Raw genomic sequence first — 23,786 nt, 5'->3', positions numbered from 1 at the left:
GAGGGTAGGGATGGGAAATCCATGGAGACCGAGTGCAGAGGAGAGGGGCACGCATGCTCATAGCAAAGCACTTTTCCCATCGTATTCAGCCAGTCTAGAAGGGGAAAAAGAAGCACGAACATAGGAGACAAAAAAGGAAGGAGAGAAGGCCGCGTAGCATGAGGTCTGATCGAAGGCGAGCAAAAAAGGACGAAATGGGAAAGAGAAACCCTATAAGGGGGAGGGGGTGGAGGTCAAAGACAGAGAGAAGCAAGAACAAACCAAAAGAGAGAAAAGAATGCCTCCACACACATACATACTCTAGAAAATCCTAATTATGCATAATTGTCCCCAACATAGGTCGTGAGATGACATTCAAAAACAATGCCTAGGAAGGGGGAGGCATCACGCGCTGCCGCTCAGGTAGTAATAACTGCCTGCAGTCGTCGTTTGCGTGGACGACAACGGCGCCACATAGTAGGTGCTCCGCGCCTCTGTCACCGTCGACGAAGGCGACGATACTGAAGCTACAACATAGTAGGAAACATTCGACGTGTTCAAGGGGCGTTGTGGCGGCGGGGCTTGCGTCTGTGGAGCAACCGGAGTAACAAACTGGTAGAGAGGCCAAGGAGCTGAGGTAGCGCCACGCATCACCCCACTGTCCTCAAGATACTCGAGACGCAGCACCGCCGGTGCCCCTGAGGAAGCCATGGACACTGCTTGTGAGGCTATAACATGAGGCATCGTCATCAGCGATGATGACCGTAAAGATCCACTTTGTAGGTGCTGCTGCGGCTGAGCGTAGAGACCCCATGAGGTGCTCGGGAATCCCGGGGAGCCGACGTAGTTCGGCAAATCCATAAGGCGCTGCGACGAGACCGGCGAGATCAGCATGGACGGCGGTGATGGCGGTGTCACTGATGAAGCTGCAAAGTACCGAGCGCTCCCCTCTGCGGACACTGCTGGCGGCTGTTGGTGCTGCTGCGTGGCAGCAGCCTGAGGTTGCATTTTTCGCGTGGGTTGCTGCGGCGGTAGTGCCTCAGCGAAGACGCCAGCGACAGAGGTGACGGTCGTGGAGGCCGGTGCCGCGGCGCGCGCGCGCCGCGGCACCGGCAGAGCGCTCCTCGACGTACGTGCATCGAGGCGTAGCACCTGTTCTCTCTTAGCAGCGTTCGCAGCCAGCACTTCAACGTAACGTGGGCGAGGGCGTTCGCGCACCGGCACGCCGGCGTCAGCTGCGACAGTGATGACCGTGTTGTGCAGGCGACCGAGTTTCTCGGCAGCGCGTAAGCTGTGTAACTCCACGAATGCATTCCCGCTCGACTCTCCGGTGGCCAAAGTTCCAACATCCAGCTGATCGTAATCGACGGTGTGCAGAAACGACTCGACGTCCTTTCTGGTTGCTGCGAATGGGAGGCCTCGAAGCTGAAAGATGAGAGTCTTCTCTTCGGCGTTGTCGTCCTCGTGAGGAACCTCCGCCAGCGACGGCGGGACCACGAGATTATCATCTCGATAAACGCGCATCTCTGCTTGCTGCGGTTGCTGCGGTGGCGACCCAAGGATCTGAAACGGGGCTGTTGCGCCGGGACTTGTGCTACCAGGCAAGTTGGTAGGCTCCCCATACTGCGCCGGTGACGAGTATGTCTGTGACACTGGTCCAATGAAGTGCTGCAGCGGTGAAGCACCGGCAACTGCGGTGGCTGATGATGCCGTAATACGGTTAACGTAGCTCCGTGCCGACGTCCTCATGGAGGCGCTCGTGTTGCCTTGCTGCGCTGCGGACTCCCTGCTTGACACAGCTGTAGGCAACGGGCGGGTGGCGGCGGCCCCCACCCAAACATTCGTGTGCCCCTGTAATGAAGACATCGGTGGAGTACGTTGTATTCGTGCGTATACAAGTAAAATCAGATGGACAGCAGAAGAGGAGGGAAACTGACCCTACTCAATTTACGCAGATGTGTATATGTGAAGACGTGCGTGTGGTTCCTTTTGACTCTCGCTTCACCACCAGTGCCCCTTCACTCGTTTTACCGAATGAGCAGTCAATGAGAAGGCGGACACACACACACACACACACACACACACAAACAAACACACACACACCAAAGAAAAAAAGACACAAAAATGAGCTTTCTTCTTTTGTTTTGCCTTTTATTGTTTCGACTCCTGCGTACCTCTACTCACCCGCCTCTTTCTTACGCTTTTTTTGTTGTTTGTTTGTTTCGGTGAGTGTGAGAGAGAAGGTGAAGGCGATGAACAACGAGATGGACCCTATGCTGCTTCAACCACACAAGCAGCCAGGAAAATACGAAAGATAAAAAAACGAGGACCACCTCAAAATGCCCAATAGAGAAGGAGCCACAACGCCACACAAATGCACACGCACGAGCAAGTGCCCGCTCTGCTTTTACTTGTGTTCTCTTTGCAGGCGTATACCTCTTGACAATCAGCTCCCCTCACCGCGCAGTCAGGTGTGCCCGTCACGAAAAGGGGGGAGGTAGAGAGGGGCGGCGGGAAGAGTGAGTGTGTGTGTGTGAAGAAGGAACTGCGCTGTTAGCTGTTGAGCGTCAACGTGGCGCCCACAAACAGAAAATGAGCACGTAAAGTGAGAGATAGAAGTGACGATAAGGAACCACGGTGCAGACACGCACGAACATAAGAAAGATTGAGGCGCTTATGGAGAAGAGAGGGGAAGTGAAACCTAGAAGAAAGGCAAGTGTGTGTGTTAGGGAAAGAGAAGCCCTTCTTGTAGTTTTCAGATTAAATGGTGAGAGCAGTAAGCTGCTCAAGCGGCAACACAATAAATGCAGAAAGCAAGAGAATTGACGAGGGAAGGAAAACACGAAAGAAATTCGGAACGACACGCGTGCAGAAAGACACAAAAACAAGGGAGAAGAGGGGGAAGCGAAAGTACGAAACAAAAAAAAGGCGGAGAAACACGCAGAGAGAGAGAAAAAGAGAAGAGTATTTAAAGGAGGCAAGAGCACAAGCTCTAGAAAGACGAGATCAGTTGAGGAGAAAGTAAGGGGGAGAGGAGGAGGGGAGAGAGGGCAATCAAAGAAAGCCGGAAGAAAAGAGAAACAAAATCGTGAGCGACACGTAAAAGGGGAATCAGACAGAAAGGCAAGCACACGGAAGTGAGTCACAGAGAAAGCAACAAAAAAGGGGAGGGGGAATGCAGAAAAAAGCACGCGCTCTAAGACAAGCTAAGGTGCGCAGATACAAACAGACCTACTGCGATGGGTGGGTAGGGGAAGGTCGCAACGCTGGTACAGGGGTGCGATGGCGCGTGGAGGGTGAGGGAGAAACGAGAGGAGTGGGGGTAGCGGAAGGAGGAAGAAGAGCAGATTCAAGAAAAGAAAACCAAATCGAGAAATGCAGAGCAAAATTTGCGATCTCTAAATTAAGAAGAGCGGGGGAGGGCACTGAGGTATGGGAAGCAATCCACAAAAGCTGAACCAGGCAAGGCAGAGCAGATTTAAAAAAACAGGGCGAAAAGACAGACAAAAAAAGCGAAAAAGAGCCAGACTCCAACACAGGGAGAGAACGATAGAGGCACAGATACTACCCTGAGACCACCTTCACTGAAATAACAAAGCAACACTCAATCGCTAGCACCCCTTTCCACCACTAGCACCACACACGCAAAATAAAAAGGAAAGGAAAGCGCACGAGGTTGTCAAGTAGCAACGCGAGGGGGGTAGTCAGCGAAGGTTGCGCTGTCAACGTACACGCACCCACAAGCGTACAGGGCAACAGCGACGCTTTTCTTCCAGCCTCCTCGTGTATGGCGGCGCGTTTAGGTACTGCCAACTCTTTTTTTCTCGCCCTGTCCTTCGCCTTTTCCTTTTGTTTTTCTATCCTTTTCGTATGCTTGTGCGACGGTGTTCTCCCTTTCACGAATTGTTCTTCTTGGGAGATGAGACAGTACCACTCAATTTCGTTACTCTTTACTCCGTTTTGTCCTCTCGCTCTGTTTCAATCTCCGCTCGGCACTCACACGCAGTAGACTTCACTAACGGGGAGCGCAAGGGAAAACGAAGGAAAGAAGAAAAAAGAATGTGGCCTGCGGACAAGATCAGAAAGGAGAAAACAAAAGAAAACAGAAGCGACTATCCTCCCCCTTTTCTCTCTCTTTTTTCCTCGAGCTTTGCAGGGTAACGAGCTGCTGATCTCCTTATTCGTGCTGTTGTTGATGTCCACAAAGACAAGCTGTTTTTTTTTGTGTGGGGGGGGAGGGGGGAGGGAGGGAGCTGAGAGGAAGGGGGGGGTTACGTCTTAAACGGAGATATACCCTTTGTGTGCGAGGGTCAAAGGAAGGCGCTAGAAAGTGCAAAGAGAGCAGACTTGAATGTGATAGAGAGGTAAAACAAATAAAAAAGAAAAGTTGCGTGATATACCCCTTTATCGCAAAATAACAAGAATGAAAAGAGCCAGAGAACGAGCGCCTGGGATCAGGTGCGCGCGTAGCTGAGGGTGTGTCCAGGTAAATGTGCTTGTATTACTGTGTCGGACGTCGAATGCTTGTCCATTCAACGCTCACGTGTATGGTTCGTGCTTCTATTTCGTTTCCTTGTTTGCTGAGTGTCTCCTCCTTCGTCAGGTTTCGAGGCGGGTGGATGTGGAAAGAAGAAGGCAGAGACAGAGATGCACCTCCTTCGCCCGAGTAGCGTAATTCTGGTACTTCCTTTTCTGTTCTCCACCCCACTCCCTTCGGTTGCGGTGACGATAATGAAGGGGTAGAGGTGGTGGTGTTGAGTCCAGCAAAGCTGCTGCTTAGTAAAGTTGATTTGCCAGAGAAGAATTAACGTCTTTCTGTATCCGCGCGCGCGACTGTGTATGTGTGTGTGTGTGTGGCTCCGTGCTTATATCGTTCTTCCTTGTTGTACTGCCAACAGCGCGTGTTGATTCCTACTCTCTTTGTTTGCTTCCTTTATTTCGCTCTTCTCTTTTCCGCCGCTAATCCAAGTGCCGAACGAAACTGTGGAAGGACGAAAAAAACCACAAGCGCAACACAAAGATAAAGGTGAGCAAGGAGAGGTGAAGGAAGAGAGAGCCGCACCGCACGAGAAGGCAAGTAGGAAAAGGCACCGCTCCCACAGCTGGGTAGAGACAGGGAAGTACAAACAGAAAGAAATTGCACAGAGGAGGGGGTAAGAGGACGTACAAATCCAAGGTGAGGCTTTGGGCAAGGAAGTACAAGTTAGAGGACGAGGAAGGATTGCGAAACAACAAGGGGAAGTATGCAAACTGAAAACGGGAAAGGGCAGAGGAAAGGAAAGGCGGAAGCTGCCAAGAAGACCACAAAGAAGGGGTGACGGAGTGCCGCAACACAACCGTGCAAGCACGCCTACGCGAAAGCAGTAACAACCACACACACACACACACACACACGGACAGGCAAAGAAGAGAAAGGAAGAGAGCTACGTAGGGGGGGAGGGGAACTCGAAGAGGAGGGGGGGCAAGCAACAAAGCACAAGAAGAGACCTCCACACAGGCGAGGGGAGGCGACGAAAGGGAAAAAAAAACGGATAGACAAAAGGCTAACAAAAAAGTGCGTTCGTGTGTTCATGTCAGGGAGAGATGGCAAGGGACGAAGGGAAGAAGGGAAGTACAGACAAGCAGTGCGTTAAGAAGCAAATGCAGGTAAAGCTGAGCAAAGGAAAAGAAGAAAAGTACAGCTGGGGCGAACACGAAGCCAGAGAGAGCGCGAGAGAGCGCGCGCGCGAGAGAGAGAGAGAGAGCGTGCGCGTGCGCGAAAAGGGAAGACTTGAGAAGTACTAAAACGTGTACGCCACAGGGGAAGGAGAAAAGAAAAAAAAAAGAAAGAGCGACAGTGCTGAAAGTGAGAAGGAGCACGCACAGGCACAGAGAGAGAGAAGGGCAGGATGAACAAACCAATGAAAGGGATGACTACAGGGTCACGATAAAAGACGTCGACCGCGACGACGAAGCGAGGAAGAAAGGCACAGAAAAAAAAAAAGAAAACGAAAGAGGGAAAAAGAGGGAGAGAGAGGGAGAGAGCGACACACCAAGAAAGTGTCAAGACAAGTAAAAGCAAATAATGAAGCAAAGCAAAATCTCAAAAGGAAAAGGTGATCGAATTGGGCTTGGCCTGATGCGTCGCCACCGAGAAACACCCACGCACACTCACAGAACGGTGCGCCTTAGAGCCGCACAAGCCGTGGCAAAGAGAAGGGGGAGGAGGAGACAGAGATTAGAGAGATGGAGGAAGAAGATCCGGAGAAGGGATGCGAACCACAGGTGCTGCGCCACACGCAAACACTCGAAGAACGACAGGGGGAGAGCAGTGATGAGAGAAGTGCAAAGAGCTAAGCGCGACGACGAGAGCGGATGCGGAGCAAAAACACCACGAACATACAAGAGCAGTAAAGGGAAACTAGAAGAGAGACAACGCAGCGACGCACACACACACACACAGCGACACGGCAAACTGAAGAAAAGGAAAGGGGGTAGTCACTTGCTTACCCAAAGAACCCAACATAGGAACTCAGGAGTTTTTTCTTTTCACCGTGTCATTCTACCACAAACGAGCCAGCAAATATACTGGGCACTCAGGATACAGAGTTTCAAATAATGAGTGACGTGGGGGGAGGAGGGAGAGAAAAACAAAAACAAAAGAAGCGGTATCGAAAGGGGATGAATGGAAGAGAGAAGAGGAATAGCTCAGCGTCTTGCTTGGTGGGCAGGTCAAGGAGAGGGAAGGAGCAGGGCAGGCAGCGATAGCGCAGAAGGCACGCTTGTTGTCTGGGTATTTACTTGCGTTCGTGAAACGTTAAGCCTGAGCAGAGATGATTGTTGAAAAGAGTGTGAGGATATGCTTGCCTAAAAGGCACAAAAGAGAAGGAAACAAAAACAACAATTCGCCCACCTCTTCTTTTCAGCCGCTTCACGTTTTCGCCTCGCTAGTTGAGTGCGCGTATGTCTGCTGGGCGCCACCAGGTGTCCTCCCACACACGTAGCGTCACTGGGCCTGTGGATTTCGCTCCTTCTCTTTGCGTTTCCCCTTCTGTGTGCTATGGTGGTTGTGGGGAGGGGGAGGGAGGGAAGCGAAGGCCTCTTCTGCACCTTCAGCACAGCAAAAAGACCCTCTCCGTGATCAATGAGGTGCGACTTGCTCAGGGCTGCAACGGAGAACGGGGGAGGTGAGGAGGTATGGGGAAACAAAGAGAGAAGGGTGAGGCGAAGGCAATGCTGATAGGGCTGTCAACGGACACACACACGCACGTATGCACGCAACACACAAAGGAAAGGAAAAAGCACAATAAATAAAAGCAGACGCACACGTGCGCTGATAGCACCGAAAGTGTGAGAGGGACCGCAGTCAAAAAACAAAAACAAAAACAAGGTGGGTCAGTGGGGAAAGCAGGGGACAAACAGCCTAAAACAGTGAGCCTCGCATACACAGACGCACACAATCTCAATCACAATCAGTACTTTGCTTCCCCTTTCCTTTCTCTTGCTACTGCCTCTATTACTAGTTTACTCTTATTCCAGGGGAAATAATGATCGCCGTGGCGGCTGCGTAGCAGTCAAGATGATGGTCGTAAAAGGAGCTACTAGCGCGAGGGTTGGGAAAGGAAGAAAAATAGAGAACGAAATAAAAGAGAGACGTACCCTCAGAAATAAAACGAATACCCTCTTGAGGTACGTAAGGTGGCCGTCGTCGTCCCCTCCTCGTAGTAGGTGGCAACAACGAGAGGAGATGGGTCGGGTCGGGGTGAATCCGAAGGACGAAGAAACGCGGAGGCAGTAGCAAAAACAAGAGCCTGAAAGTGTTGACTGAGGTAAAGAAATGAAGGTGCGTGGGTGAGAAGGACTGACAGAGAGACAGCGCATACAAAAACAAGAGCGAGGGGAGGAGGGGAGGGGGGTGGTGTTGTGTGCGTGTGTGCGGGGTTTCTTCCTATTATCCGTTGCCCTCGTTGTACTCGTCTTGAAAATGATAGAAAGACGGTCACAGACGGGAGAAGCGGTGGGGCCTACGGGGTAGGGCACAGCGAGGGGGGTGGAAGTAGGAGTGTGCTTGGTGATGATAGGGAGAAGGGGTGGGGAAGATAAAGTGAAAGAGTACAAAAAGAAAAGGTGCTCTGAAAAAGAGGCGACGTACGTATAATACGTCACTTGAGTGGCTGTTGCTGGTGTTGGCTCTGTTAAGAGGCTGCTGTGCAAGTCCAGATAGGGACTTGCTGTGGGGGTGGGGAGAGGCGGTGATGGTGAACAGTCAGTATCCCCAACCGGGAGACAGCGAAGCAGGCGGAGAGACAGACAGGAGGAGCGAAGAAACAAGAGAAAGTGTCCAAAGACGAAGAAGAAGAAAAAAGAAGAACAATATGGAGGCGAAGCACGGGGAAGACGGACGAAGGAAAAGGGGGGGGGCAAAGGAAACAGAGCTGAGAAAAAGAAAAAGAGTGGTGGGAGGAAGGAGTGTAGAGTGGTGCGGTGAAAGAAGCTTGTGTATGCCCGCGAGATCAGTTGGTAGATGGGTTGGGTCGTAGGGCAGCGAAGAGCAGTGTTATTTGTAGGGGGTACGAGCACCAACGCTAAGAATGTGTCGTGTGGATGGAGGGACGAAAGCAACACCTGCACGAACAAGTAGACAGTGAAGGTAGAGAGGGGGGCTCACCAGGGAGCGTGAGAGAGAACTGGGGAGGTTGGAGAGCGGGGTGGGGGGGGGATGGGGGGGGAGATGGGATGGAGGGGATGGAGGGGATGGAGGGACGTACACAGGCAAGATAATATTAATGGCTTGTGCCAAGGAGGGGGACGTAGAGGAAAAGAGATGCACAAGACACGGGAGGAGGAGGAGGAGGAAGAACAGAAAAGTATCAAACTGGACGTAAAAATTCGAAAACAAAAGAGAGAAATAAAAAAGCCGAAAGTGAAGCCAACAAAAGGGCTTTGCGTCTTCGGAGATGAGAATGAAACTCGTTTATCTGATTTTTGTCCGAGTGTAGAGAGCGTGGATGGGGGTGGTGGTGGTCGTCGTGGTGCGTTGATGATCAATAAACGTAGGGGGGCATCACCACGTAATTGTGATTGAATGTACAAGCATAGGTGTATGGGAATCAGCGCGCAAGAAAGCCACGTGCGGGTGCAGTTGCAGAGGATGTAAAGAACAAAAAAGAAGGGAAAGAAGAGGCAAGAAAGAGACGCAGAAAAGAAAAGGCGGGAGGGTGATATCAACCATAAGAAAGGCAGTAGAGAGCACTGGCCCTGTCGCGAGCTGATGAGGGCAAAGCCCCAAAGGGATGAGTCGTCGCACGGAACAGCAGAGCATTCCAGGACTGCCAGGCAACCGATGAATGCACAAGAAGATGCCATTCTGCTTGCACGCCCTCTTTGCACTCCGTGACAAGAGAAGCCGCAGCAGCGTGTACACACCGAAAAGACGATACGAGGATTTTGCTTTCCACGCTCCAGGCCAGCATGAGCAAGACAACAAACGTACACCTACCCCACAGCAGCCCACCAACGCCTCCGCTGCGCCACAGCCACATCTCGGCCGTCTAGGACGAGCCGCCTCCCCCCGTCCTTCGCCGTCCCTTCTTCGGCTACTTGCCGCACGATCGGCGCCACGCGCGCTGCATGGCCTGATCCAGCCGGGGATCGCGTCCAGGGCCCGGCTCGGGGGCGGAGACCGTGGCGCCCGCCGTGCAGGTAGCAAGGGGGTGCGCACCAGCCGTAGGCCACGGCCCCGCAAGACCCTGCCCTCAGCCTGCACGCCATGCCCCTTCCCTCAGTCGCTGCAAGCCTCTGCATTCCCTAGTATGGTGCGGTGACTCCTCACACGCAAGTCTTGAGGACTCGATGATGCCACGGGGTGTGTGTGCACAGCATTGGTGCCGACATCTGGGCCTCATCAAGCCCGCCCAGTCGAACGTACGAGATGCCGCACGCTTCGCACACATGCACAGTAAGGTCGGCCAGCGTGCATGTCTTCTTGCCTTCTCTGTCAATCACGCATGCTGTGCTGAGCGATGCAAAGATTTGAAATCGAACAGGAGGCAGCATGGAGACCAATACTTGGAGTTGTGGGAAACAGGAGAGAGGTGGAGATGGAAGAGGGCGAAATTCCCCCTTCTCCCCACCTTACTACCACCGTTAGTGGCGCAGACGGGTCCAATAACCAACACCCAAGCACACACATACACAGGAGAGGACACTCAGTACAAGCAAGCATTTTATGACAGGCATCTCCGCTGAGGGGAGGCATGACGAGAGGGCGTCAGAAACCCTCGAAGATCAGTTGAGAAAGCGTGCATACTCAGAGGCGCCGAAACGAATATGCAGAAACCATATCGTTGGTTTGCTCTCTCCACTCCACTGCCACGGCAGACGTCTAGTGGGAAAACGTGGTGTAGGTGCCTGTGTTCTTCTTCGCCTGTGTGTTTATATATAGAAGGATGTGTGTTCTGCCCCTTCCCCTACGGCTGCAGCTTACTACCTTACATGTGCTCCCCGTGTCCTCTGCAGAGGGATGTACATAGACACCCTCACACACGAACTTTCAAGGGCACAGTAAGGAGCTTTGGGGCAGTCGTTACTCCTACAGGCCTCATGGAGAGGGGATAGATTGAAAGAGACACGAGGGGGAGGAGGGAAAGGGCGGCGGCGCTGCAGGAGTGGTGCTTCGACGGCACAAGTGCTTTGGGCGGTCTCTGTGACGACAAACAAAGAGAGGAGGCGGTGAAAAGGGAGTCCCCCAACAACAACGACAACAACAAAAAGATGAAGAAGGGGGCAGCGTAAAGCACTGCGGAAGGAAAGAGAAAGGAGACAGGCAGAGGCCAGGGTGCACCGGCACTATCATACCCCACAACCAGTCCATGCAGGTGCTAAAGGCGTGCATCTCCACTCCCCTACCTCACTCCCTCCGCCTGTCTATCGGTCTATGGCAGTGCTACACGTGCGTAAAGAGCAAAGCTGTGTTGATTCCGCCGAAGCCAAAGCTGGTTGATATCACCGCTTCGCAACTCTGAAGTTCCTGCGCGGTGCTGCCTTGAATGCACACAACGCCGCACTTCTGCTGCTCTACAGTGAGACACGGCGTCGTCAAGTTCGCTGTCGGCGGTGCCCGCTGTTCGTGCAACGCAAAGACCGCAAGCGCCGCCTCGACGCTTCCCGCAGCACCGAGTAGGTGACCCAGCCCTCCTTTGGCACTACTCACATACAGCGCAGGAGAGGGCTGTGACGTGGAGGGCCGCAGTGCGCGCTGGATCGCCATGAGCTCAATCTCATCACCGATGGTGCCTGTCGCGTGCGCGTTCACGTAGCCGACGGCCGCGGCAGGGACACCGCCGCCATCTGCCAAGGCTTGCTCCACGCAGCGGCGGGCCCCAAGTCCTTCGGGGTGCGGCACTGCTACGTGGTGGGCATCGCATGACACGCCGAACCCGCGCAGCTCGGCGTACACGCGCGGCGTCGCCCGCGCTGCGGCGTGTTCGAGCGCTTCGAGAATCACAATACCTGCGCCTTCTCCCATCACAAAGCCAGCGCGACTTATGTCGAACGGCCGTGAGGCGGACGATGGGGTGTCATTGTACTGCGTGCACAGCGTCCGCATCCGCGAAAAGCCGGCTACTGACACCGGCGTGATGCAAGCCTCGGCTGCGCCGCAAACCATAACATCTGCTCGCCCCTCACGTATCCACGACGCCGCCTCGCCAATGCAGTGCGCCCCTGTCGCGCACGCAGCCACACTGCTACCGATGGGACCGCGCAGCTTGTGGCGAATTGCTGTGTTGCCGGCTGCCATATTGCCCAGGATTTTAGGCAAAAACATTGGAGACACTTTGTTGTAGTGCACATGACCCACGTCGGTGGCGATGGCGTCGCCGGCAAGGTAGGCCGACACATCCGTCACGTCGGCAAGCGAGGGGATGCCCATGCCGATGTTGACGCCGCACCGATCCTGCACGGTCTCGGAGAGCTGTAGAGCGGCATCTGCGAGCGCCTCGTCCACTGCGCGCGCGCAGAAGCGAAGCGCGCGTGGTTCGTAGGCTGTCGGCGCGAACGAATCAGCCGCATGCAGCGCCTTCTCTGACTTGTCTGCAGCCGATTCGACCTCGACTGACGGCTGAACAGGAGCGGCCACCTTGCATGGGAAGGCAGCCACAAGCTTCTTTAGCGCCACCGCCTTCTGCTGCACCGACAATGTCTTGTCGTTCTGGATGAAGCCGGGCAAAAAGTGCGGTACCTCACGCAGATGTCGAATGCCGGATTGGCCACGGCACACAGCCGCCCATGTCTCCCCAGCGGTGTTGCCGAGAGGCGTGACCATGCCGATACCCGTTACCACGACACGGCGTGGGATGCGGGGCGGAAGTGACCCAAAGCCCATGTGTTGTCAACTTGCGGGTATGGGGGAACGATGGTGTGCGGGCAGGTACACAGATAAAATGACGGCGTTCGTACGTCTGTGCGCAAGTGCTCACGTCTGGGGTGCACCAGAAGTACAGAAAGTACGGCCACGAGAGTGGGGAGTGAGAAGGAGAGGGAAAGCGAAGCAGAGCAAGATTAAAGGGGCGTAGGGTATGAGGCATAGCAAGGTGGTGATCATAGGCACACGGAACTAGGGAGTGGTGAAGAGTCCTACATCAAGTGGCAGGGCAGAGTGTTTGGTGTTGGCGTTGCAGCTTCCACCCATTGCCGGTCCTGAATCACCACTTCCGAGACATAGGCAGACAGACAGACGTAAGCTGGGGAAATGCACTTCACCAATTCAACAAAAGACTGGTGTGTGTGGGGTGTGTGGGGGGGGGTCAAGGAGGAGCCGTTGCTATGAAGCACCGGAGGCATGAGAGAACGCGCGCGCTAAGCAGAAAATGGCGAGAGGAGTTGCTGTTTCTGCCTTTTCTCTGGCTCTCAAGTCACTTGTTTGCAACTTGTTGCTTAGTTCAGGTGCATCGAACGTGAGAGAAGAGAAGCGATGGGGGGATGCTGAGGAGGGGTGAGGATTAGGGTGCTTAGCAGCAGCTGTGCAGGTTGTATGGACGGAGACCTGCGTATGCACCACTCGAGAGGAGGGTCGTCCCACAGGCACAACACGCCCACGCGAAACTGCTGCCCGTGTATCGAAAAAGAGAGAGGTGGCGAGAGGAGGAAAGGGATGCGGGGAAAAGCGCCATGCTGGCAACAGTCGTCCACTTGATTCTTCTCCATTGCTGCTCCCTCTCAGCGCATCATCCTCCCTCACGCACCAAGCTACTTGGCAGTCTACACCCAGCAGCGAGGCCCTTCTATCTATCTCGGCAGCAGAACACAATGGGCTACGGTGTACCTGTTCGCGTTTGCTTCGCACTTTTTTCTCCAGCGCTCAGCGTTGCTCCTCCGTCATCATCGGCGTCTTGAGTAGACGTTGCTCGTGCTCGCCTGTGTAAGGTAGCCCCCGTGCGAGACAGGTAGCGAGTTTTCATAGTTGCGGAGGCCAGGCAGCACGTGCCCGGAAACGATCTGCAACTGGTCCCACAATGCATCGACACTCTGCGCCCCACCATCGCGCGACGTTCCCCGGCGTACCTCTCGAGACTGAAGGAGTTGGCGCTGCAGTGCAAGCATCCCCTCACCACGCTTTAGAGCTGCCGAGATGGCACGAGGGCCGTGCAGGTGCCGCTTGCTGGAGAACTCATTGCGCAGCCGAAAGAGAAGATCCTTGCGCTCCTCGGGAGCATAGTGGTGATAGATGAGCTGAAGAAAGTGCCGATACAGGTACAGCGTGTCCTGGGCGCGGTACGGGAAATTGCGAAAGGATGGGACCTCAGTACCGAGAACCTGGGGGCCGGTGTTGCCACGCGCCAGCAGCAGCGGTGATGTCTGAAGTCCACCACGGTGCATCCCTCTAGTTGATATATATATATATATATGGGTGTGTGTACCATCACTGCACACGTGTGCACCGATAAGCATTCAGGCACGGAGACGGACGATGAAGGAGGGTCAACAGAGACACCTGTCAAACAGAGGGCGTCCAGGGGACTCTGAAAGGCGTAGTTCACTCACCAGCCCGAGCTGCTAAAAAGGGTACAGACAAACACGCACGAAGGTGTGCCCAGCCATGCTCTACCCCATACATAGAGGGGTTTGTGTATGGGGTAGAGCACAGCACTCGTTATGGCCACAGTGCACAAGATTGCGTTAGCAACCTACTGAGGGGGGGGGGAGGAGAGAGTAGAAAAAGGAAAGTCGCTTTCTCCATCCCCACTCACTTTTTTTTTTGCTTTGCCTCGATGCTGTTGTGTGTATTAGTGAGAAAGAGAGAGAGAGCCTCAGACTAAAGTGTAGGCGCTCTCCCCCTCCCCCCGCACACTCACCCACGCACGTTCCATACCTCAGCCACTTTGTGGGTGTCGCTGTTCTTGTTCTTGGCTGTTTCGGTCTCATTTGCATCTATCAGAAGCACCAGAGTTCTCTCGACGCGAGAGAGAGAGAGGGGGGGTACTACGTTCAAAGAACCCCCCTCCCTCCCCCAAAAAATAAAGAATACACACGCGCGCGCAGAGACGAGGGAGTCTCCCCACCTCCCCTCTCCCACATCGTTGAGAACGGCACTGCAGGTGCAGAAAAAAAAAAACGAGGATTGGGTCAAGCCAGACTTGGAAGCAGCAGTGGTGTGCAAGCCTTTTCCGCTGTCACAGTAACCCACGGAAACGGTATCGACGAGCATAGAGAGCCGGCGCAACAGCGCACGTCTCACTGAGCACAGGCTCCCCCCTCCCCACCACCCCCCACCATCACACACGCGCACACGACGACATATACACCTCACTGCGGGGTAAGGGTAAAGTGAAAAAAGTGGCACCCCCAAAAGAAAAAATGCAACAACAGCATGATGCTAGAGGGGTGCGGCTGTGGCCGCCACACAGAAGACAAACAGAGGAGAGAGAGGTAGGAAAACCCACTCGACATCTACAGCTCCCATCGTCGTTGCCATCATCATCTATGTGCACGCCAGAGAAAAAGTACTTTGACAAGACACGCCATCGCAACGCAGGGGGGAACGAGGGTGAAGGCAGGGAGAGGAGTATGGCCCGTTATGTCGTTCACCGGACATACCCGCACGGATTAGATGAACTGGATCGTGTTGTTGCCGCCGTCCTCGGTACTCTCAAAAATGAAGGCATCCCCTTGCAGCTGCATCACAGAGCGTTTCAGCGACTCTGCCGAGATCGTGTGCATACCGAGGCGTTCATGAAGTTCATCCAGCGACGCACCATCTCGCTGCTCGCGCTGCAGCTGCCTCAGGACCTCGATTACACGCCGATTGAGATGGACGTCGATTGCTGCAGCGGCGCCGGCAGTGACTGCAGGCGGTACCTCCAAGAGAATAGCCCCCGCTTCGCCGCTACTGCCGCCGCTGTCATCTCCTCTGGCGCCTTCTGTGCGCAGTCGTTGATATGAGTCAATACCGGATGCCTTGTCGTCAGCGTACTCCCTAGTGCCGCTGCCAAGGTGGGCGTAGGACTTGACCGCTCCATCCTGCGCCGTCACTACTTCCACGGCGGCGGCTGGGCGCTTCTGACCTGGAGTCTGTAACGGTCCAGCAGCCCCCGCAGCCACCTCTGAAAGCGAATGTTGATTGTCATCATTGCGCTGCTGTGTTGCCGTTGTCGCTGCGTTCACGGAGGACCGCAGGAGCGTTATCGCTGCCATAACGTCCGGCTCCTCCACCGTTGGTGAGAGGCGCAGCTTGGCGTGAGCCGTGGACAAACGCACAATTGCGTCAAGCGTACGTGGGGTTATGAAAAACCCGTCACGCCCGCCGTCCTGCTGCTCTGCGCGGAGCTGCACGTAGTGCTGGCACACGAGATCGCGCGAGGCCTCGGTGAGAAGAGGCGACCCCCGCTTCGCCAACTGCAAAAACGCTCGCAAAAAGTCGCTGCTGACAACGGACTCACCGGTGCTGTTCGTCGTCATGCGCAAGTCAAGGCGGCTTTCGCCGCTACTACCATCCTCGCCGCCCACGGCTCGACCGCCCCGACGCCCATCACCGCTGCCGCGTTCGGCTTCGCTATCGCCACGGTCACCACCTGTCTCGATGCTGTCGACCACCGTCCGTGACTCGACCTCGTCGTACCGAACGGCCTCCGCCGTCATGTGGTTGCGTAGGATGTGGTAGCCAATGCGACGGTTGTAGTCCGAGGTGTGCTGATCTAGAATGATGAAAGTCAAGTCGAAGCGTGAGAGCAGCGACTCGGGCAGCCCGACGTTAAATGCCAAGCGGTGTTGAACACTGTAAAACCCGTAAATCGGGTTCGCCGCCGCCAGCACGCTGCACCGAGCGTTCAGTGATGCATGAATACCAGCCTTGGCGATAGTGACAGTCTGCTGCTCCATCGCTTCATGCATAGCTACCCGGTCCTGCGAGCCCATCTTGTCGAACTCGTCGATGCAGAGAATTCCGCGATCCGCCAGCACCATTGCCCCAGCGCTCAGCGACCGCTCGCCTGTGTAGCTGTCCGTCGCCACGGCCGCCGTCAGCCCGACACCAGAGGACCCCTTGCCCGTCGTACTGAGGGCGAGCGGTGCGATGCCAAGGACAAAGCGCAGGAGCTGCGACTTGGCCGTTGATGGCTCACCAACGAGGAGGATGTTGATGTCGCCACGCACGTGCGAGTTGTGCGACTTGCGCTCCACACCACCGGCCATCATCAGCAAGATCGCCTGCTTCGCCGCCGTCATGCCGTAGATAGTAGGGGCAACTGCCCTGGACAGCGTCTCCAGCACCCCGCTGGGGCCGAGCTGTTCAAAACACTTTTGAGCAAATCGAGTGAGTCGATCCTCCACAGAGGCGATGGGGCGGTAGAGGAAGGTGAAGGCCTGTGTTGACACGACATGGTTCACCAGCACGATGGACTGGAAGCTCTTACTATCGGACGTCGTGTATGGCATGTACACACCCACAAGCAATACGCGATCGCCCGGCTTCACGGCGTCGACGAGGTCATCATCAAAGCGCACTTCGACGTTCCGGGGCAGCTGCCCGGTAGGTGCACGCTCCGGCGCCTCCTGCAGCACTGCACATTGCGAGTCCATGAAGGTAGACAAACCAAGTTCCGTACGCAGGGTGTGACCCTCAATGTCCGTCTTGGGCATCACGTTCACCGTGGGCAGATGTGAGCTGTCAATCATCGGTGTCAGCTGATCACGGAACTCCTTCTTTGTGAACTTGTTTGTCTCGAAGCAGTAGTGCACCGTCTCTAACACGCGCGGCCGGTTCGTCGACTGCCGCGTCACGATGCCCTCGAGCGCGACCATGGTGTTCAGATGGCGTGCGTAGAGCTCGCGCGGTGACAGAACGCGGCCAACAGGGCCCTCAAACCCGGTGTGCACCACGCGAGAGCGGTAGTCAACTTTGAGGTACTCAGGCTGCTGCCGAAGCACGACGTCGTGAAGCGCCAACTCCAAAAGAGGAATGTACTTGCCCGGCTGGCGAATGATGTTGGCTCCCAGCGAGAATCCCAGCTCGCTGCCGGCCCCACCATTGCCCATGCCGTCGCCACCATCTCCGCCGGCGCTGATCGGGACGTAGTCGAGCAAGTCGCCAATATCTAGCAGCAACCGCGCCTTTCCATCCATGATCATCGCCTGAATGCGATCATGGTACTTCTCTTCATAGCGTTCACTCTCAAAGAAGTCTGTAAAGTGTCGCCGAATAACCGTCTGCTCCTCTGTGAGCGTGCGGTTGATGAACATAGTCAACCACCCTAAGGCACTGCTAATGAGGGTGCGTGAGTGGTGCAGAAGACGGGAAGAAAGGGGGTTTTGCTGCCGCTTATGGGCGTACGAGTATCTAAATCCGGAACAAGCAGGAAGAGGGGGTGAAGTAAAGCACCGAGTGGTAAAGAAGGCCTCACCCAGGCGTATTCGGAAAGGGTTGACCCCTCCCCCTCAGGCTGGTGATGAACACCCCACTGCACGTCACACTCTCGTGTTCAACTCAGTGCCGCTTACAACCAGGACGCACTTGCAGCACAATAGTGCTCAATGACATTACCTTCTCCCTTCACACACACCCCGCTGCGGTTTACGTGAGCGTGCGCGATAATATGAGCGCTGGCTGTACTACTACTGCTACTTGTGCTGCTCCTCTGGCAACCACGCGTGTACGAGTGTGTTTGCGTTTTTCTGTGTGCATGCATATTAATTTCATCGGATGGCCAGGAGGGAAGACGTGAAGGAGAGGGATGTGTGGTAACGTGGGGAGAGGGAATACAAGAGTGGAGAGGAGTGTACGCATGTAGGTAACAACACGGTATGAAGTGGACCGCTGACGATTCAGCTCCGGCACGCTCCAAAGACTCAAGGGAGACTCATCATGCCACGCGCTTCGCAAGAGAAGGGGCAGTAACGGAACGAGAGAGCGGTGCGTTTAAGCGCATGTACTACAATACGCTCCCACACAACCATACAGGAAGAGACTAGGCCAGCTTCATGCTGAGCAAGAGTCCACTGCAGGCCCCCGCGCGTGTGGGTGAGGGGAGAGGGGGAGGGTTAGCGGTATAGTAGCCCGAAACACACACAAAAAACAAGGGAGGGACGTACAGCGGCGGCACAAAGCTACATAGGGTGCATCACAGTGCCGTGTAATCCCGGCCACGCTTGCGCGACGCTCCTTCCTGCATGAAGTGAGGGATCCATCCACTGTCAGCCGATGCCAGTTGGTGCAGCAGCTTCATTACCTCCTTGGTCTTCATCGACACCATTTCCTCATCTACGTCCCAGTCGCGCACCAGCTCCGCTTCCATTAGCTGAAACGGTGTGTTCAGCGAGCTCGTAAGCTCAGACAGAAGTTGTTGCGCCGCCCCCTCCCGCTCCTGCGCCGCCTGCCGCGTCGCCGCCTCCTTTGCCAGACGCTCCTGTGCCCGCTGAATAAGCATGTCGGCTGCCCACTCGGCCTCTACATGCGCCTGCTGTGCCCGCTGGCGCTGGCGCGCCTCCTCGCCGGGGTGACCGCCGCTTCCAGCACCGCCGCATGCCGCGTCGAGAGTTTTGACATAGGCAGCGAGCTTCGTCGAGTCGATGATCGTCTCTAGTGCCGTGCGAACCACTTCGAAGGCATGGCGTGCCTCGTCGGAGTCGTCTTTGTCCGGGTGGAAGCGCAGGCTCAAACGACGGTAAGTACGGCGCACCGCCGCCACGTCGATGACAGAGAGTGTGACGTCATTACCACCACCGTTGCTGCCTGCAGCGGTCGCCGTCGAGGAAGTGGTTGGCGTGACTAAACCAAACAGCTGAAAGTAGTTGAACGTATCGATGTTGTCCTTCGTGATGTGTGGCGACTGGCTGGCGTCAGAGTTCAACTGCTGCTGCTGCTGCTGCTGCAACCTCTCCGCATCTGTGGCTGCTCTGGAAGACGTGGTGGTAGTGGAGTCCATGCGGCTTCGTTTACCCATTCATGCGATGTGGCCATGCATGAGATGCAATAAGCACACACACACACACACACACACACACACACACACGCACACGCTGCAGGGGCGACAGCGAAGCCTTTGTGTGTACTTCATGAGTACGTGCGCATTGACGTGCGCCATTGCAGAGCAACACAGAGCCCAGAGGACAGAGGCGGTGCAGCGGGAGCGTCATCATTGGAAAAGCGAGAGAAAAAGCAAGGGGGCATGAGAGGCAGAGTAGATGCAACAAGATCGTGACATGGTGTGTCTCGTTTCTTATTTCCTGTCCATAAGATGAGCATAGGTAAGGTGGAGTTGGCGTCAGAGCACGGAAGGAGAAGGGTCAAGTAGAGAATCAGCAGCTTTTCCAGAACCTGCTCACGTGCGCCTTCTCTCCCACATACCTTCAAAGCATTTAGCGCATATGCCGTTGCTGTTACGCATACTGTCCCTCCTGCCTCTTCCACTCGCGCACATGCACACGCCGGCATTGCACAGACATTTTCTTTTTACTCAGCATCCTCCACTGCCTTTTTGCCGATTGTACTTGTTCCGGTCCAGTGCCCTTTGATTTACTCTAAATCGCGCCCACGTACAGACACGAATACAAAAATGATGCAAAAATCAAATGTACGATGCCGAAGTCAACAGAGCCGCACAAACGCCCGTACGTGTGCGTGGGTGATCCGCAGGGACACAGCTCTGGGGCAACCTCGCCAGCCCCCCTCTCCCCCACCCACCCCACCCAAACCCGAGCGCCCCGTTAGCAGAGCTGGAAGTCGTCCTCATCCAGCATCGCTTCCATCAGAAACGCCTCGAGGAGATCCTCCCGCATGTCTTTTCTGCTGCAGGGCAATACCTCAAGAGGAGGACCGTTGGACGGGGCCGCAACGGGGCGCAGCGCGCGGCTACCACCACACTGGCCGACAACGGACTGATGAGCACGATCACCTCGCTTACGCTTCTTGCGCGCGCGCCGGGTGCCGGTCTGGGCATCAGAGACGACTGCTTGCGCCGCGGAAGACAATGCACCGCCGCCGCACGGGTCGTTGAGATTCTCCACACAACCCTCGTTGTTTTCGTCTGACCGACCTCGGCGTCGACTCACGGTGGGCCGTCCAGGTGCGGAGGCGCTCCCACAACGCTGCAACGGCGCCGGTCGTGAGGAGGGCAGTACTGAGGATGTCATGGTGCTGTTGCCGCCGAGGCCGCCTTGCCCCAAGTACTGAAATCCCGTGCCAGCGGTCCAGGCTGCCGACTCCGCTGCTACGGACTGGTGAATCGGCGAAATGAAGAAGGACGAGACAGAGTCGTTGCGATAGGCGGTGCCACTCACCGCGCCATTCCTCACGAGCCCACAGGCCAAAGCGGCGTCTCCACGGCGCGGTACGGCGTGCAGCGATACTGGTGACGCCGGCGTCGTGACGGCAGCAACATTCGCTGAAGGCAATAAGCCTTCAAAGATAGTGTCTGAGTGCAGCTGCGATCGCCGCTTTATTAGCGCCCCCGTGTTCTGCACAGCCTCACTCCAGAGCATCTGCTCCTCACGCGCCTCCATCTTCTTGCGCTCCCGCTCGGCTCGGCTCGCCAGAGACTGAACAGTGGATGCGAATACTGAGTCTGCCCGCAGCTCGCGTACGTCAAAGTCGTCGCTCGAGGAGGTGCTCAAACACTCCAATGAAGAAAGAGACGAGGTATCGCAGCTCTCGTAGTCTACATCATCCTCATTGCTGTCAGAGCTCCTGCTGCTGCTAGCCGACCTGTAGGAATCAAATTTTCCCCGTGGCACCACGGCGCGTTCGTTACGACGGTACCGTTTTACACTGACCGACTCGCCATCACAAAGACCTCGACTGGTCTCGCCGACATACAAGCCAAACGTCCTACCCAAGCTGTGCGTAGAGCCACCACTTGGCCCTGCTGACTGCCACCCCCGCCCGCGTCGTCGCTGACGCTCTTTTTTGAGAAGCATCTTGTTGTACCGCAGAATATCTTCCGTTGCATCTGCACGAGTCTGGGAAGGAGTGGCTTCCTGGCTCGTGGTGGTGGCAAAGGGCACCCGGTACGTGGTCTTGGCCCCTGCGGCGCCACTGAGCACGTCACGGACGTCGGGGCCACCGGCGAGGGGGCGACAACTTTCAGCCATCGTCTCCATCGCTTCCGATTCCTCTTCTACGCTGATGGGGTGCAGTGGGGGAAATGTAGGGAAGTCCATCGCGCGAGTCGTCGTGAGGCTGCGTGGGCACGCGGCCCGCGCAGCCCACACGTCACGTAGCATGGAGTACGAGTCATCCTCCTTGACTATGTTGGTGTCGTCTGCGAGGTCGTCATCGCTGCTGTCGTTGCAGGTCTCACCGCAGCGGTGGTGACTGTCAGATAGTGGCAAAGGAGCTGCCGTTGTGGCGGATGGAACCTGTACAGACGAATGCCGCGCGGTGCCATACCCAGTGAACGTGTCATCGGTCAGGTCACCCGCAGCACTCACGCATCCCACGCTTGACACACCGGCGCCGCCACTGCAGCCGCCTTTCCTTGTGCTGCGCCGGCTCCGCTGAATGGGGCAGCTGCTGCTGCTCTGGTTCTCGTCCTCGTCGGCCATTTCCGCTCCGTAAGCAGACATAAACAAGGTGCTAGGCAGCGGACCATCAGCGGTGGCGCCGTGAGGCGAGCTGGAGATAAAAGACTGGGCATCGCCATTCATCCCGGCGCTTGCATCAACCCTCGTAGATGCCATAGGTCCGGTGGTGAGCACGAAGGCGGTGGTGTCGGACGTGGCCGTTACTACCCTTTTGACGCCAGCAACAGGGGCCGCTATCCCTCCGCGACCACCCCCAAAGAGGATCCGCTGGTAACGCTGGCGCAGACCCGCTGATGTGAACACGGAGCTCGTAGAGCCTGCCATCGTACCCCTGACGTTTTCACTGCTGCCCCCATTGCCTCTAGCGCCGCCGAGAAAAGTACTGTCCCTGCTGGAGGTGCCGAGGTGATGACGACGCTGACAGTGCGAGCGGCTGCCGTTACTGCGCTTACTGCTGCGCCGACTACTGCCGCCCTCCGAGCGAGCAGCTTCTTTGAGAGCAATGAAACCACCGGCTGCCGACGCGCCGCCGCTCATGCCTCGTGCGCGTCCATCGCGGCGGTTCTGCATGTGGTAGGACGACGAGGACATGTTCATGCGGCCGCCATTTCCGTGACTGTCGACCTCGCCATCTGCAAAGTCGAACACGATGCGTGTGGTCACACCGTCAGGGCTCTCCTGCTCAATGACCCATTCATAAGTGGACATCCGTGCGCTTAGCTAGATCAAAAAAGAACTGCAGCATAGACAGCGAACGAGGAAAACCAAAAAGCAGATGAACCGTCTTCGTAGTTCAGCCCGCCGCCAACAACGTATATGCCAATTAATTAAAAAGCCCCTCTCAGTCCACGCGCAGCACAGATGCCACGCTGAGCGTCTTTGACAGACAATAAAGCGACAAGGACGTAGACCACCTCTTACGAGCGCCGTGTATCTGCATATGTGTGTAGGTCGGTGCCTTAAGTGGGAAGAAGGGAAGGGGGAAAAGAGAGAGCGCACGTAGACCTGTGTGCCTGTGTGTCTGAGTGAGTGGGTGTCTGGTGCTGAACTGCCCATAAACGAGCAGACCTTTGGGTAGCTTTTCGTTGTCACTGCGGCTCCACACCTGCTCACGCCAGTGTTCACCTCTTAAAACCGCTGTTCTTCTCCTTTTCTCTTCCTCTTTGGCTTCGCAGTGGAGTAGACGTTTTCCTCGCCGTGCAAGCAAAGGGGCGTACCCACACACACACACAGAGGCACCTATGTAGTTGCAGGAGGGGTTGTATGCACGTCGGTGAGCGTGGCAGAGCAACAAGAAAGCAGGAGAAAAAAGAAGACAGGCACCATTCGATAACGAGCGGAGGGTAGGCAGGTCAGCCCAGCGGCCATACGCTTCGCGAAACAGCTGCCCTCTACGTCTTACGCACAGTGAGACGGACCACTAGGAGAAAGGAGAGGAGCCACCAAACAGATTCGCGCCAACACACGCTCACGCATGCCTTCTGTTCACTTAACGGTGGGAAAGGGAGGGTGTGTGTGTGTGTGTGCGCGTGTAGGGTGGGGTGTTGATTGTGTTAATCGATACTTGGATACCGTCGTTTCCGTGATTTGGTCGGGTGCTTCAGGATGTAGAAATGTGGAACGCCGAGGGATGACTTGCACATATCTCCCTCGCCATCAACGCATGACAGATGTAATCAAACACGAGGCCGTGCAAAGGAGAAAATCTTAGCTTCATAGGAGCAACAGAGAAAAGAAATTCTTATGCGCGCGTGTGTGCTTCACGTGTCGCCACTCCCCCTACCCCACACGAGTTCAAACACCACTCTACTCCT

At 55.6% G+C, this 23,786-nt stretch overlaps 5 protein-coding genes across 5 annotated transcripts, besides 1 other annotated feature; all 5 read right to left on the bottom strand.

Moving 5' to 3' along the window:
* Positions 1-9,424: 9,424 nt before the first annotated feature.
* Positions 9,425-9,985: a repeat region.
* A 918-nt stretch (positions 9,986-10,903) lies between these two features.
* LPMP_332840 (beta-ketoacyl synthase family protein, putative) lies at positions 10,904-12,283 on the bottom strand (the record flags this gene model as incomplete). Its single annotated transcript, XM_010704073.1, has 1 exon — positions 10,904-12,283. The coding sequence occupies one exon, from the start codon at positions 12,281-12,283 to the stop codon at positions 10,904-10,906; it is 1,380 nt and encodes a 459-aa protein (XP_010702375.1).
* Positions 12,284-13,338: 1,055 nt separating this feature from the next.
* On the bottom strand, positions 13,339-13,836 carry LPMP_332830 (hypothetical protein; the record flags this gene model as incomplete). Its single annotated transcript, XM_010704072.1, has 1 exon — positions 13,339-13,836. The coding sequence occupies one exon, from the start codon at positions 13,834-13,836 to the stop codon at positions 13,339-13,341; it is 498 nt and encodes a 165-aa protein (XP_010702374.1).
* Positions 13,837-15,063: 1,227 nt separating this feature from the next.
* Positions 15,064-17,694, bottom strand: LPMP_332820 (DNA replication licensing factor MCM3, putative; the record flags this gene model as incomplete). The annotated part of the gene is made up of 1 exon (XM_010704071.1): positions 15,064-17,694. The coding sequence occupies one exon, from the start codon at positions 17,692-17,694 to the stop codon at positions 15,064-15,066; it is 2,631 nt and encodes an 876-aa protein (XP_010702373.1).
* An 878-nt stretch (positions 17,695-18,572) lies between these two features.
* On the bottom strand, positions 18,573-19,376 carry LPMP_332810 (DNAJ family-like protein; the record flags this gene model as incomplete). Its single annotated transcript, XM_010704070.1, has 1 exon — positions 18,573-19,376. One exon carries the CDS (start codon positions 19,374-19,376, stop codon positions 18,573-18,575), a length of 804 nt encoding a protein of 267 aa, XP_010702372.1.
* A 781-nt stretch (positions 19,377-20,157) lies between these two features.
* LPMP_332800 (hypothetical protein) lies at positions 20,158-22,680 on the bottom strand (the record flags this gene model as incomplete). Its single annotated transcript, XM_010704069.1, has 1 exon — positions 20,158-22,680. One exon carries the CDS (start codon positions 22,678-22,680, stop codon positions 20,158-20,160), a length of 2,523 nt encoding a protein of 840 aa, XP_010702371.1.
* Between the last annotated feature and the right edge of the window lie 1,106 nt (positions 22,681-23,786).

The sequence above is a fragment of the Leishmania panamensis genome, assembly GCF_000755165.1.
Source record: "Leishmania panamensis strain MHOM/PA/94/PSC-1 chromosome 33 sequence".
NCBI lineage: Eukaryota > Euglenozoa > Kinetoplastea > Trypanosomatida > Trypanosomatidae > Leishmania > Leishmania panamensis.
Note: the sequence above shows the minus strand (reverse complement) of the source record. Positions and strands in the feature narration are given on the sequence as shown.